At 35.4% G+C, this 16,748-nt stretch overlaps 1 protein-coding gene across 1 annotated transcript in view; it reads right to left on the reverse strand.

The window, feature by feature from the left end:
* The window catches only part of cpne9 (copine family member IX), a 46,374-nt gene extending 31,524 nt beyond the window's left edge, over positions 1-14,850 (reverse strand). Inside the window, exons 1-3 of the mRNA XM_059541032.1 lie at positions 14,205-14,850; positions 8,914-8,954; positions 3,125-3,171 (exon numbers count right to left, since the gene is read on the reverse strand). Coding sequence (XP_059397015.1) covers positions 3,125-3,171; positions 8,914-8,954; positions 14,205-14,281 — 165 coding nt within the window. The 5' untranslated portion in view covers positions 14,282-14,850. The remainder of the gene's footprint in view (positions 1-3,124; positions 3,172-8,913; positions 8,955-14,204) is intronic.
* Between the last annotated feature and the right edge of the window lie 1,898 nt (positions 14,851-16,748).

Here is a 16,748-nt window from a genome sequence, read left to right on the forward strand (position 1 = left end):
TTAAGCCTGTGATTTCATTTCAGTTGTGTCAGCGCTTGTCTGTACATACCGTATAGCTGATAGCTGTTTCGGTTTGCATGTTTTTCCCTAGTGTTTTTGTCCATGTTCCTTTTGTTTAATACCGTTGCTGCAATCAGATCCACAATGCACTTTCTCTTTCTCTCCCTCTTTGACAGTGAACTTTCAACTTTGAAACTTAGTTTTTTTTTTTTTTGTTCAGTAAATTCAAAGTGGTCAAAAAATGTACCTTGAACTATGGAACTAGTTGAATGAACTTGTAACTATGGCACTATTCAAAAAAATTAAGATAAAAAAATTAATTTCATTTTTTTTTTACTTACATTACATTTATGAATTTAGCAGACACTTTTATCCAAAGCGACAGTGCAGTGGATTCAGGCTATACATTTTTTACCAGTACTTTTAACTAATAAATTCAGCATTTCAGTAGAATAATACGATAATACTATGTGAATAATACATTTTATTAAATCAGAGTTATGCGCTTGTATGTTTAAATAATTTGGGTTCTAAAATATCTGTTATTGTGAATTAGGTTACAGTTGTGGAATTTTAAGGAATATTTTTGAAAGAAGTCACTTATGCTCAAAAGTAAAAAAGTACAAAAAAATTCAATAAAATAAAAAATAAAGACTGCAAGTGATGTCACTAGCGGAAGTGCAAGTGTCTGAGAGTGCAAGTCTGAGAATGCAAGTCTGAGAGTGCAAGTGCAAGTCTATGGAAGCATATGGGTAGCAATATTCAATTTGGAATGTAATATGCAAAATGACAATGCAATATGTAAAATGACAATGCATTTCTGTATTTTCATTTATATTTTCCAATACATTTGTGCAACGTTTGGTGCAAAATGAAAATGAAAATGAAATTACATAATTTTCATTTGCCATTTCATACACTAGTTTTAATATGTAAAATGAATACTAATTTTAATGCTTTATAAGTTGCAAAATTAAAATGAAAATGTATTACAGAAATGTTTAGATGTGTTTAACATGTTCAAGCAAAAACTGTGGCAAAATTATCATTCAAATGTTATTTTTCTTAATTGCATTTACACTCACAGTCAAGACACCTACGATTGCATTTTCATTCAATGTCCCGCAATGAATGTAGCAAAATTCAATGTGCACGTTGAAAATGCATTCCGAGCCGATCACGTGTCCGCCCCCTCCCACCATGTCAATCACTGCGTGAACAAGGCGGGGCTTGCAGAAGGTCAAGAGACTTAAGACTCAAGAGGATTCAAGTGAGAGAACATGGACATAACAGTTGTACGTGTACGTTTTGATCATTTCGGTTTATGGCTTTAATATTTCATTCGCCCTGGTGGGAGGAGCTGAAACGCTGCTTTCATCTGATTGGTCGAATCGCTCCACCTTCAGCATAATATTTGAATCAGATGTAGCTGGGCACATAATTCGTGCTGCAAGTGACCCCTTTAAATTATTTCTAGGTTATAGTATTGTATGAATATTGTCCCACTGATAAATACAGTGTAAATAGTTCTGTCTTCTTGGATAACAGTGAAGTTGAAATAAATATAGTTAAATTCATGAAATAAAATTAAATAGGATTTTTTGGGAAGGTAAGTCTGGCCAGTTATACAGCAACGCGAGTCAGACGAGTCTAAAGATCTGTGTTGCTCAGTGCTCCTGTAGTCTACCACTGAAAACATAGAGCGCCCTCTCGCGGCTGTAGACGGTAATGTTATTGGCATTTCTCTCGGTTCATGTAATTTTGATAAATAAGTTGCACCTGACTGTAAGTCGCAGGACCAGCCAAACTATGAAAAGAAGTGGGACTTATAGTCCGGAAAATACGGTAAATATATGTTGTCTTTCTCAAGCCCAACAAAGAAGACTAAGAGGGGAAACATCATTCAATTTAGTATGTAATAAAACGTATATTACTAATTTATTTCAGAAACGTAACTATATTAATTTTCACAATTATTTATTAATGTCACACACACATACCTAGCCTTATTACTTAAAAGACGAGAGTGGTAAATGTTAGAGACATATTATCATGGAACTGTTCAGTCTGTTATTGATTTTTATTTTCTCTTCACTTTTATCCAAAGAGACAGAACTATTTGCACTGTATTTATCACTGGGACAATATTCATACAATACTACAACCTAAAATTAATTTGCAAGTCGCAACAGCACGAATTATGTGCCCATCTGACTCAAATATTATGATAATTAACAGTGAGTGTAGTTTCAGACATTACAGTGCTTCACTCGCACTGACTCTTATTCTGCCTGAAAGAATGAAAAGACCAAGCTGAAGGTGGAGCGATTCGACCAATCAGATGAAAGCAGCGTTTCAGCTCTTCCCACCAGTGCGAATGAAATATTAAAGCCATAAACCGAAATGATCAAAACGTACACGTACAACTGTCTTGTCCATGTTCTCTCACTTGAATCCTCTTGAGTCTTGAGTCTTTTGACCTTCTGCAAGCCCCGCCTTGTTCACGCAGTGATTGACATGGTGGGAGGGGGCGGATACGTGATCGGCTCGGAATGCATTTTCAATGTGCACATTGAATTTTGCTACATTCATTGCGGGACATTGAATGAAAATGCAATCGTAAGTGTCTTGACTGTGAGTGTAAATGCAATTAACAAAAATAGCATTTGAATGATAATTTTGCCACAGTTTTTGCTTGAACATGTTATACATATCTAATCATTTCTGTAATACATTTTCATTTTCATTTTGCAACTTATAAAGCGTTAAAATTAGCATTCATGTTACATATTAAAGCTTGTGTATAAAATGGCAAATTAAAATTATGTAATTTCATTTTCATTTTCATTTTGCACCAAACGTTGCACAAATGTATTGGAAAATGTAAATGTAAATACAGAAATGCATTGCCATTTTACATATTGCATTGTCCTTTTGCATATTACATTCCAAATTGAATATTGCTACCCATATGCTTCCATACATGTCTGCAGCCAGACCCTCTTGCCTATAGTTGTGGCCATTGGACCATGATAATTGATAATATAGTTTTTCAAAAGGCTAAAAAACAAACATGCTGAGCAGTATATGTTCTGCTCATATATACCATGAAAAGAATACTAACCTCTCTCCACTCCTTAGTACCAATTCCTTGAACATACAACACAACCACTGTGAAGAGAAAATGGACAAAGTAATGGTCAAACACAGAAGGAAACAATCAATAAAAACACCTACTACGTGCACAGTGAGTTTCCTTAAATAAAGCAAATGGAGATGCTTCACTGAGAAATTCATCTTATCATCTAAATTAGAAAATGGCTTGGAGATGTGCCAACTTCATGGGATGTGACCACTATGAAGTATTAGTCCAAACTCCAGGCCTGTTAAGTCTAAGTTTGGAGCAGCAGGTGTGAGAATCTAACTCATCAATTACTTCACTGAATCATTCAAGAGGAATCCAAACAGGAAGAGCACTGACCAACAAATGGACTGCAGCTCTATGGGTGGTAGTTTAAGATGATGTCAGAAATGTCTTAATGAGAAAACTTTCCAGCCAGCAAGCTATTGAGGAATATGAAAATTTAAGCATAAACAATCTGGACTTGAAACTTCGCTCTACAGACTGTTTACAAACCTCATGCTATAACCAAAAGATTTATGGAGAGCAATCAGTTGTGAATCAAGTTGTGAAAATGGATTAAAAATAAATAAATACAAATGTCACTTCTAAACATTAAAAAAAAAAAATCATAGAACTATCACAAGCCAATACAATTGCAAGAACTGAAGAAATAAATAAATTAAATACGGATAAAGACAGCAAGAAAAAATAAATTGTCAATTTAGATTTAAACTTAAGTTCTAATTGTTTAATTATATATAAACTATATTATAGATTATTATATATCTATGATAATTATACATTATAGAATTCGAATTATATTATCTATATACAGTGTTGTGCCTGAACGCGTTCATTGAACGATAGTTCATGAACTCGTTCATATTTTGGGCGAACGTGAACTGAACGTGCTGAATTAATGCATGATGAACGTTACTGTCAACTCGTTCATTCTGGTGTCGGTGAACGGCACGCTCTCTCAGGTTAACTTCATTCAATAGGGTGCCAGATTTCTATAGAGCCTTCCATGCGAAAATCCGGCTAAAACACACCGTAAACAGGTCTTAATATGTAGCGGAAAAACACCCAATCTGGCAACACCAGCCGTCCGCCGCATGCGTGACGCGTCATCAAAAAAAAAAAACAGCAAACGACCGCAGCATGTAGCAAGAAGGCGTATGATCATTTAAAATAATTTTATGATGTTTATAACAAGGTCAGTGAGAATGGGAGACAAAGCATTAAAGCAACAATGGGGAAATGCTGTCCCCTCAGTTATTGTAGTTATTGTGCTGATATCTTATTTTTAATTGTGCTGACACCTGATTTTTTTTTTTTTTACCTTTACACCATTGTTTCTAAAAGTGTGCACCATACTTTAGGTCAAATACTTGCATTTGGGCTGTTACCAAGCAAATGCAATCAGTATCAACAAAATTGATCTTTGCAATGCAGATAAAACAGAAGCTGCATATGAAGTGCCATTTAGATGTTTTTACACACTGTTTAATGCAGCTCCGTGGAACATGGAATACTTTAACCTGCAGTTACAAATGAATAAATAATGTTTTGATATTTTAAGGTGAGACACTGCAGGCAAAAACACTGTTTTTTCAAGCACCTGTCAATTTTGAGATTTTGGGCTTTTCGGTTTTTCATAAAGTGCTTTTTCAAACTAGTGGAAGGAAAGCATCCAAAGGACACTGTTAAGTGTTTCTTTTACAGCACTTTATCTGTTTGTGTCAATAGATTTCAATTACAATACATATTTTTAAAGGCCGTTTTCTCAAAATGAGTTTTTTCTTCAACACTGAGCCATAAATCTCCACTTCAGTAGCACTTACCAAACTTGACATTTTTATTCCTGTCTATATTCTGAAGGTTTTAACAGAGGGATTTGTTCATATATATTTTCCTTGATTATATACAACATTTTATTCCCCCCAAAATTGTGAAAATATATTGTTTTCTGGCTCTTCAAAGTATTTTCTGAATTATGGAGTGAAAAAAAAAAAAGATAACCAGAATTCCCTCTGTAAAAACATTTGACTCTAATATGTCAAAAAAATTAAACAAAAATTTTGAAACTGACTTCATCTAGTGTTCAGATTTTTTTACTAGACATTTATGCAAATTAGCACATATTTCATTAAATAATGCCTCATTTGCATATTTAAACATAACATTTTTGAAAACTTGTAATACAAAAAATGTTTGCAATAATCAATGTAACCAATCAACTGGGTAAGTAAGGTGATAACTATTTGTTTTTTTTTTTTTGCCCTATTCACCTGCAGTGTCTCGCCTTAAAGATAAAACATTGAAAACTGATGTTTGAAATTATTTAAAAAATGAAAAGGTTCCATTAAATGTGAAATTAAAACCGCCAATAGGTGGCAGCGAGTCACTGTTAATAAGTGAGTCATTGCGATTGAACCGAATCATTTAAACGGTTGATTCATTCAGGAACGAAACACTTTAATGTTGCTCAGAGACGCAAAACTGTGGCTGCAGCAGGTGCTGCACTTTTTTTTCACTTCTTAAACTATTGTGAATTTACATTCTGCATTTAAATTAATAGGACCCACTGTAAATAATCCTAGGGGTGGCCGCAGGGGTGGCCAGAGTTTATACGCGCCCCTCGTTGGATAAGGATTCAAAATTGGATATGAAGATGAAATCTTATGCATAGCTTCATCGTTAAAACTGATAAAATAATTGCTGTCTGTGATTCTATATGGGCTGTGGCAATAATTTTGAAAAATAATTGCTCGCAGCAACGTATGGAAAAAAAGAACTATGAACTAGTTCATTTTTGGAACTGTGAACTTTAGTTCAAAATTTTGTAGTTTGAACTATGAACTGAACTAGTTCATTTTAAAATTTGTGAATTGAACTTTGAACTAGTTCATGTAGAAAGTGAACTTTCCCAACACTGTCTATATACAAAAATACAATATATACATACATGTGTATATATATATATATATATATATATATATATATATATATATATATATATATATATATATATATATATATATATATATATATATATATATATATATATACATACACACATATATACATATATATATACATTTAATGTTTATGAATTGGGATATGCAAATTGGCTGATATTCTAATTATAAAATCTAAATGGATGTGTAAATAATTTGCATTATACAGTAAATTGAATCATATAATGTAAACACGTTCAAAATAATTGGGTATAGAAAAGAATCATAAACCCCAGAAAAAGGTGAATGTCCTTGCATGGCCTGTCAGAATCCAGAATCAGACCCCATTGAAAATCTGTGGAATGACTTAAAGACTGCAGTCCACAAACACTCGAACTGAAGTGAACCTCAACAGTTCTTCAAAAAGAGTGGGCAAATATTGCAAAGTCTGCAAATCAGATCTGCAAAATAAGTAGAGACAGAGACATATCCCAACAAACTAAAGGCTGTAATTAAAGCAAAAGGTAGTTAAACTAAAAACAGACAGAATGAGTGATCGCTTTTTAATTCTTAATGTTGGTGTTTTATCTTTCACTTGGATTTTATAAGTTACACTGAGTTAAACTAAAGTTGCACTGAATAAAACAAAAATTGTTTCTGTCTTCATTTCAGGCTGCAAAGCAACAAAATATGATTATTTTTAAAGGGGGTTGATTCTTTTCTATACCCATTGTAAATGGATATCCTGTTAATTATGTCAGTTAACACTCACTAGAATGGCTTTTTTTTCCCTGAGAATGGCCTAGGAATTTAGCCATAACTAGCAAAACAAACCACTTCAAAATTAGCATTTCTTGTTTTTCAAGATGCAAATGTTCTTTGAAGCAAGGCATTACGAATGCATAATATCTCTGTTGCACTGAACAAAATGAGACTGACCACATCCATTATTTTAAACTCCTTGAAAAATCTGCAGTATGTTTATGTTAATGTTTAACGATTTCACATAAATTACATGGAATAATCATCAGAGCAAAAAAAGCATTTCAGGAATAGTAGACACCTATTCAGGTATGACCTTTGCCAGATCAACCGAGGAACTGATTTAGAATAATTCTCAGTGCAAATTATGGTAACTCAGACGTCAGTCAAGCGTTTGATTGCTGTGAGCATTAGGGTGAAGGATTAATAAATGTTATAATTTTTGCTTCTCTGACTAAGGCAGGTTTAAAAAGGCAAGTGTATTTTTTTTTTAACTCAGAGATTACTTTGCAAGGAAAGTAGTCACTTTGATACTACTAGAAAAAGCTGTAGGAAAAAAAGACATGTCCTAAGGGTACAACACTTTCTGCAATAGCTTCACATACTGAATAGCCATGAATAACTCATCTGAAACCTTCACTTGTTTTCAAGGCAACAGCAAAATAACTCATGTGAATAGCATTCATGGCTATTGACATCATTTGGGAAGACAAAATGCTTTGTGTTTCTGCTCAGAGATTGACCCTCAGAGAGAGAAATAAAAAATACTTTTACTAATGCAGTATTAAAACATGACCATTTTATCATGCAAGACAACCATTTTATTACCCTTAAGAATAGTAAATACAACTCAGTCAGAATTATTAAATGCTCATTAGACAATCAAGAAAATCAAAAAGCTCTAAATGAATATGTAAATGCTACATTTTAAATGCATGCAAAGTGAAAGTGACGTGATATACAGCCAAGTATGGTGACCCATACTTGGAATTCATGCTCTGCATTTAACCCATCCAAAGTGCACACACACAGCACTGAACACACACTGTGGTGTTTTCTTTTTTTTCATTCTTTGGTGTGATGGCTTGATGAGAGTCTTATTTGTTTATTGCATCTTACCCCTAGCAGACATAATACTTTTGCTTTAATGTGTCAGTAGGAAATATCAGTTTACATTTCCAAACATTCCTTTTGCCATTAATTGTAATAATCCAGTAAGATTTTTGTATGCACAAGGAGACTGATGACAGCCAGCCATCGCAAATCCTCCAGTCTGTCTGGGATTACATGAAGAAAAAAACATAAAACACTGAGACAGACTAAATCCAGAAGAAAGGCGACAATATCTCTCCAAGACACCTGAAGAATCCTACATGCGAAGATACAGAACCGTAAAAAGTTTTAGGTACAATGCTGTAAAGTGAGGACGCTTTCAAAAATGGTGTCATAAATATATGTTATTTATAACTTAACTCCTATTAACTAAATCAAAATCAATATTTGGTGTGTTTTGTCCTAGATACACTTGCACATAGTTTTTAAGGTAGTTTTGTAGGAAGGTTTCTTCTAGCATCTCGGAGACGTTGCCACAGTTCTTTTGGATTTAGTCTGTCATATTTCGGTTTCTTCAAGTAATTCTAGATGGACTGGATGATGGTGAGATCAGATCTCTGTGTGGAGCTTTGGCTGCCGTCAGACTCCTTGTGCATAAAAAAATCTGACTGGATTACAATTAATGCCAAATGCAAAGTTTGGAAATTAAAACTGATATTTCCTACTGGCACACTAAAGCAAAATATATAAATAACTGGCTTAAAAGCATTTTTGTTTGGTCAAAATACTAATGGCCTAAGACTTTTTGCACAGTACTGTATGTGTGTGTGTGTGTGTGTGTGTGTGTGCGCATGATGTATATGTTTTGGCAAAAATAATAGGTTATCCAGGTATTCCATGCATACAGAAAATCTGCATACTGTGCTTATCTAATGCATAAATTATTCAAAACTATCCATAGACTTTTTGTGGTAAGACTCACAATGAGAAGCAGTCACTAAGATCAAGACTTACCTGGTGCTGACCTTGAGAAGGTATCAGCATCCAGTAAATTCCTGAAGAAACAGTAAAACAGAAATGCTCAAGCACAACACAGACTGAACAAAATAATTGCTGGCAATAATAAACCAACAAAATCTATCTAGAGGAGATTGTTTTATTGTGCTTACAACAGATGGTTGCACAGAAACAAAAGCAGCTTCTATGTGTGTCCAGTGTGAACAAAGAGACTCAGTGATGCTCAGGTCAGTGCAGGCTTGAATTTTCTCCTGCCAAACATCAATGACCAAGGTCACGAACACTTCAAGTACACATGAAATCAAAACTGACCCTATTTACTTTATTATTCTTATTAAGAATTCAGTTGCCTTGTGTTCTTTTAGTGAAAAACATGCATTTAACCACAACTAACTGACATGATATCAGTAGTTTCCCCTGAAAATAAAATAGGCCTTAATACAATTTATTTCTGATAAATAAATAAAAATAATCTCCAGATAATCAACATGTATAATGAACTATACTGAAATGTCTTGTCAGCAATATATCTTACTCAATTTACTTTTTAATGCATGTTTCTGGTCTTACTGTGCATTATGCATTATGCATACCTTTATAAACAAAAATTAACTTGTCTTCGTAATCTTGTATTTGGTGTTTTTCAAAAATGACTTTTCTTTACAGAACTTATCAGTTCTTACTTTTCAACCTTACTTTCAGCCAGCCTTCACAATCCTATCAATTCCCACTTGATAAAATCAAGTCTCACCCTACATTTTTCTCATTCCATATCTTGTTTCAATATAAAATACATCATGCTACAGAAGTTAAATGGGTTGTGAACACAAAAATATATTTAACAAAGACTGCTGATAAAAAGTAATGTTTCATAACTCCTCCGAAGGCAACAGCATCTATTTAATGTTTGAGTTTCCATCCATCAGTCTCTTACATGTCTCCGAAGGTGCATTTAAATTTAAAGATCAGACTGCATTAAAATGGACATGATGGATGGCCAGTAACAGGAACCCATAGATATTCTCTCACAGGAGAATTGTGTTTGTGGAATAAATAGAAGAAAGGCTAGGGAAGTACAGCAGAGAGCACATTAATCCATCCGACTGAGCAGAGAATCGATTCCATCTCTAGTCTGCAGGATGCGGCTCTGAGCAACAGGAGGTATTGCCTGACATCTGGTGTGACGCCAGCTGTGACGTTTTAAACCCGAATAAACGGGTCCTGGAGCTCTGGCATCTCAACAGGGTGTGCTTTCACATGCACTGTACTGACGGGGATCCCTTGACATACCGTGTGGTTTTGGTTTTTGGGTTTTAGGTGATGACCTTGATCAGAATAACATGGGAAGAACGCACTGCAAACTTCTTACTCATACCTCCATTGTGGTTGGGAATATTCATCGACACAGATCACATTAGTCATATGAATTTTATTACTGGATGTAATAAAACCATCTAGCCAGCCAGTTACTTCCAAATCAGGTTATGAAGATTAGTTGATATATAATTCAAACTTTGACGCAATCAAAAAGAGCCCAGTAGCCCTACATATCTGTAGCCTGCTCTCTTCATTTTAAACAAGACACCAATAAATCTTCACTCAAAGGAAAATCGACTGACAGTACTGTACAGAATTTTACTTTCTGATGAATCATACATGAAAAAAAACATACAGAAATAATGTTTTCCTTTGCTTCTCGAAACATGATAGTAAAGATAGGAATTTACAAGCTTTCCTTGGCAAACGCAACAGATCCTTTAAGATCTCCCGGTCTGAGAGTCTTCAACACATTCCCTCGTTCTGGTTTCCCTCCAGACTCTCCCTTATCGAGTGACACAACGGCATCTGCTGCAATCTGTGTTGACAGTGACAAACAACCTTGATGAATTGGCTTCCCCCGTGAACAGCTTCCACAATTTGCCGGCATAATGCAGTGACAGAAATACACTCTTTCACTAACTTGTTGCCCTGCAAAGTGGAATAACTTTTAAACACTCATATGCGACTTCATACTAGATTAGAGGTTTCCTGTGGAGTTTTGAATACGGGTAACTACTCAAAGCCATCAAAACTGTAATTGCAGGTGTTAATTTCAATATAAAGCACAGTTAGTATGCAAAAAAGTTAATTATATATGGCCAAACGTATGTGAACACAAAAATGATGCTAAAATTCACAGGGCCCGGGACATCATGAGTGGGCTGCCTCTCATTAAGGTCCTATGAGTAGGCTTCACCATTGAGGACCTTGGTGGGCAACAAACTGTTGTAACAGCATTAAAAGCACAGAATTCTCCAGAATTGAATGGAGTAAAATTATAACCTGGGTTCATTGGAACAGCATGCCTGTGGCAACATTTAAGCAAAACGATATTACGCTGCTTCCTGTATGTTTCGCAACACATTCAAAGTGAAGTGTTCAGTGAATGGGACTAAAAGTGTGTTCAAGACTGATGAACCTGAATCTGGGAGTTTTTTTTTATTTAGCTGTTTCTTGTATGTATTGCAGCAGTCTGGAAATATCCAGGGAGTGGTGCTGAAATGTTCACTGGGTTTGAAAATAATGTACCATCTACATTAGTCTTTGAGCTCTTTTATTGTGACTCATGTTTTGTGAAACACACAACGTCGCAACTGCAATGCTGTACCAGGTGTGCTAACCAGCAAGTTTACTACACCAGAAAAGCCATTTATATGGAGCTGGTGGTGCATACGTCAAAATGTATTAGTTTACAAATCATGCACCATTGTAAAAGTATTTTGAGATAATAGCATAACATTATGCAAGAAAATGTGTGAAAGTCTTTATTGATTGATAATCTGCACTATAAAAAATGTGTCTGACAACAAATAAAAGTTCTTGATGTTTTACTGCCACTAGTAGGAATTTCATGTAGAATTGTATGTTTGTGGATTTCTGCAAAATAATGTGTTTACTTAAATTGTAAAATATATTAATTCACCCAAAAATGAAAAGTGTGTCATCAATTACTCACCCTCATGCAATTACAAACCTGTATGGCGTTCTTTTTTCTGCAAAATACAATAGATTTTTTTTTATTTTCTTTTTTTTTTGTAAGTTGCTTAAACCATCACTTCTGGCCAAAATATGAGTCTATAATCTGCTTTCTTTGGTGAAAAAAATCCATCTCCTGTTATCTTCTCACATTAAAATCCATTAACAGGTTTGTTTAGAACTGTTGTGTAAACAGTGCTTGATATGTGCATATTTCTCTTCTAATTCAGATAAGACAACTTTTTCACTGATGAAAGCAATATAGACGACGCATATTTTAGCAGGAAGCAACATTTTGAAGTTTAAAAACTTCTTGATTAATTTGTTGCTTACAAACACACAACTTATTGCTTCACAAGACGTTACTGATGGACTGGAATGGAGTGGATTTGAGGATTATTGTGATGTTTTCTATCAGCTGTTTGGAGTCTCATCTTGACGGCACCTCACTGCAGAAGATCCATTGGTGAGCAAGTGATATAATGCTACATTTCTCCAAACCTGTTCCAATGAATAAAACTCATATTCATGTTAGATAGCCTGAGGGCAACTAAATTTTCAGCAATTTTTTATTTGGCTGAATTAGGGTTAGGGTTAATAATAATAGGTTAATATTTCCCTTCGATAGAATTTGAACAGGATGCCCACATACTTTCAGCCATGTAATGTATTAAGTCCACAAACTCAAGCCATTTGTACCCTGTCCTGATACACATTTTCTTATCACGAGATGTCATGCCACAAGACACTGCCTCAAAGTGAAGCAGAAACTCATTGGGCATCTAGAAGCAGAGCGTATTTCGTTGCTGCATTTCATTTTTCATAAATCCTGATGTGTTGCATTCATATCCCAGCAGGCTACTATAAAATATGTACCACTGAGGAACCACTTGCTCCATTTTCTTGCCCCCATCTTCCACCTCAGCCAAATTACTGCTGAAGGCACGGTGGGCAAAGCCAGCCGGCCGCAGATGTGTCGCATGTATAAAGAGACCTCCCTTGGATATCTGGGCAAGCAGTGTCTGAAGTGAAGGCTTTATGCAAACACACAGACAGCATCAGCAGTCAACACATTCATTATTCAGGAAAGAGTCTGTGCTGTTGTTTGGTGCCAGTGGTGTCAGTCCAACAAGGAGAGAACGGTCCAGAGGGACACAGTGAGGGAAGAGGTCAGCCAGGCATTAAAAAAGGTTGCCCTTTATTTTACAGATATAACTGATTCAGATTATATAAGTGTTTGTTTAATTCACATTTCTATGAAAAGCATCAAATCATAAAATGCAAAATACTCAAAACATGTAGCTAAAAATCATTTCTTCAGGCAGCAAAGGCTTGATATGCAGCATAAGACAATTACGTGTTATTTTCAGTATGAAAGTTTGGCACAAATAGACAACAAAAATAAAATATGACTTAAAGATTAACACAATCATCTCCAGAAATCACGTATGGCCATAAGGAGGTCGACTGCACTTACAACGCCCAAAAATGCCACCTAGGTATGGAACTCATTAGATTTTGAGACACAGTCTGCAAGTCATGAATGCAAATAGACAAACTTAGACAAACAGATTCGCCTAAACCCCTTACAAAAAAAAAAAGCATGTGATAAAAGCATGGTACTGTAATGCTGTCAATATATATATATATATATATATATATATATATATATATATATATATATATATATATATATATATATATAAGCTAACCAAACATAGATTGACCTAATGTAAAAGTTAATGACCTGGAAAATAGAAAAAAGTCTGAACAATATTCTGAATATTAGGGAGAGTTGTGCCTTTCATTGGTTATGTAAAAAGTACCAAGAAGTAACATGGTACTGGCAAGGGAATTTTTTTTTAGTTTTTTTAAACGTACCAAGGTGTTCCCATCACTGACTGTACCATAGTACTGCCACAGTACTGTTTTGTAAGGGTATTGTTGTTGCTGCCCTATATACCATGGTGCTGAAAAATTACCATATTCATGTACCATGGTATTTATACGGAACTCAAATTCCCCTCAAGCAAAAGTGAAGCGTGTCTCACAAATACACAGGCTACCCAACATATTTCCAGTAAGTTAATTTTATTTTATTTTTTTGCTTACGTTACCTCCTCAGTCACCCGTATATATTTTGAAGACGCTTAGTTTAATAACAGCTTCAAAATAACCAAATTCAAATATATATTTCATAGTTAATAATATTTGACCTAACGTACCGAATTTTGAACATAACTAATATTACAATAAGCAATATTCGCTCTTACCTGCACGAGACGGTGATCTCTATTTTGGTCGCAGGTACGCTGCTGTTTAACGGATCAAACTCCCCGATCGATGCCATTGCAGCTCCTCGGGAGTTTGAGTTAAGTCTTCAAATGACTCCAAAATCTGGGTCTCACTCGTCTCAGTCGTCACACGTGCAGTATAGCCCACCAAACTGACGCAGAGAAGCGGCTTTCCTTACAATTTGGACTGAGGGAACATCATCGGTCCGTGTGAGTCTGAGCCCCTCGCGCACCTGAGGAGAAAGCGCGCGTTTGATCAGCATGTAGAGTCTGACTGGACCTCCACTCGCCCTCCCTCACCGCGGACATTCCGACTCCGCTTTGAAAACTTAAATTGAAAACATAAATTTTTTATATTACAGAAGCCATCCAATATTTATGAGGTGTGGTGTCAGATATGGATCTGAAACCTTTGGGGACGTTTAATCTATTGATGTGGGGAAACGATTTTTCAAATATCCCGTTTTTTCAAACGTCCACGGCTTTTAAAATCCGGTTGAGCTGTGGTAAACGTCGATGTTGCGCAGTATAAATAACAAAAATACTCAAGTATTCCTCAGCACCACGTCAATACACGAGTTCTGAATCGGTTGATAAATCGTAAAGCACTATGGCCGTGTCTTTAATAGTGAGCTGTCTGCATAAACAGCATTTCTGGCCATCAATTGTTCGATTTAAGCGCATCTATGATGTTCAAAAATCCTGTGTAAACAGTAAACACCAAATATTCTGTAAAGTAGCCTACCATAATGTCATAGTACACGAAAATGGTAATACAAAAGCACAAGGCTATAGTATTTTAAAATAATTTAGTCTTATTTTGCTGGTAAATCGGAATTTGGTTTCAAAATCTAGTGAGCTGTCAAAATAAATTTTGGCCATCAAATGTTTAATTTAAACGTCTGAACGCACCTGATCCTCAAAAATGATCCTATAAAAAAGTAGGCCACTATAAATATACATACAATAATACCATTGAACACTAAAATGGTAATCATTAACTAGATCAAAGGACCATTTTAGTATTTTTTTTATGGCAATGAATTTATTGTTCTGACAATAAATCAGAAACTACTTTGGTTTTGTCTCAAAATCTAGTGATCTGTCTACCTAGAGCGCAATTTTGGGCATCCCTGAATGTGTGCTTATGTTGCTCAAAACAAGTAAGCAAAATTAAATAAATAAACAATGGAATGACATGATTAATCTTTCAGTAAATCACAGTGGCTTGATATATTATCATTACCATAGTATGATACCTTTTACAGTACTTTTACCCAACATTTGAACTTTCAAAATGTTTGATTCAAAAGTATAAATACACCCGTTACCCCAAAATGGCACACTACCAATAACCAACTGTAGACCATGCATTTAAAAAAAATAAAAATAAATTGTATTACTACGATACCATGTTGCAGCAACTATGTTAATATTAAAGAACATCTCTTCAAATAAAATCAAATACAAACTTATATATTGCATCATGGTGCCACTTTTTGAATAAAAAACTTTGTAGCTCCACAGTATTTATTTATAAAAAAAACGTTGGTCCTTTTTTTTGTAACTGAATCCCCTTTGGTCAATTTGATTTGAGTTTTCAGCCATCTTCGAAGTGACCAGACTTTTAACCTTAATTTTAATAAAACTCTGGTGCCCTGCGGTAAGATAGAATACGGTTATATCTTCTGGATGCTTTCCCTAACGGCTAGTGATGGGCAGTACTGCAGCAGCGCTCCTCAATTGCTTTTGGGAGATGGCACATTGAACCTCTTGGCCAGAAAATAAAGTGCGAGTGTGTGAATGGGGCTGGGGTGGGGGGAGAAAAACAGAGTTTGTATACCTTCCTGTTTGGTTACCCAGCCAGCAAGCAAGCAAGCTCTCGAATGAGAGGAAGCTCTCTAACAGGGGAAATTTAATTGTCCTTTGAGGTGAATCTCTGCTTAGCTTTCCAGTCACAAACTCAAAGCAAGAGATGGATAGGGAAACAGGGTGTGGGAGACTCATTACACCTGCATACAAAAGACCGCCTGTGTCCCGCCGTCCTTGAGATGCCAGAAACCTACAGCTTCAGAGAAGAAATGAAAATACACAGCAAGGTGCACAATATGCTCATTAGTGATGTGTCAGTCACGGCGACAGTTCATGTATTGTTGTTCTAGAGGAGCAAAATACAGATAGAAAATCATACTGAATATGACATGACAAAATAAATTGGACCTGCAATAAGGATGTTCAATCTTTCCCTCCTCCTGCAAAGGCAGCATTGCTATCCTCAATCCTGAAACCTGGGGTTTAGGTTGTGAAAAAACTCAAGCCTAAAGTATGAAAGTTTGACATGAAAAGCACAATCAGACCAGTGGCCGATAAACCTGGAGTAAAAAGGGACATGTGTAGGGACAGACCAAACACCATACCAACCACAAAGCAATGCATTAAAATCCATTAGAACACCTTAGCAACCATGTAGCCATGCCATTCTGGGCGCGATTTTTGCACCAGCAGCAAATACCCACTTTCTCA

The sequence above is a fragment of the Carassius carassius genome, chromosome 46 (assembly GCF_963082965.1).
Source record: "Carassius carassius chromosome 46, fCarCar2.1, whole genome shotgun sequence".
Lineage (NCBI taxonomy): Eukaryota > Metazoa > Chordata > Actinopteri > Cypriniformes > Cyprinidae > Carassius > Carassius carassius.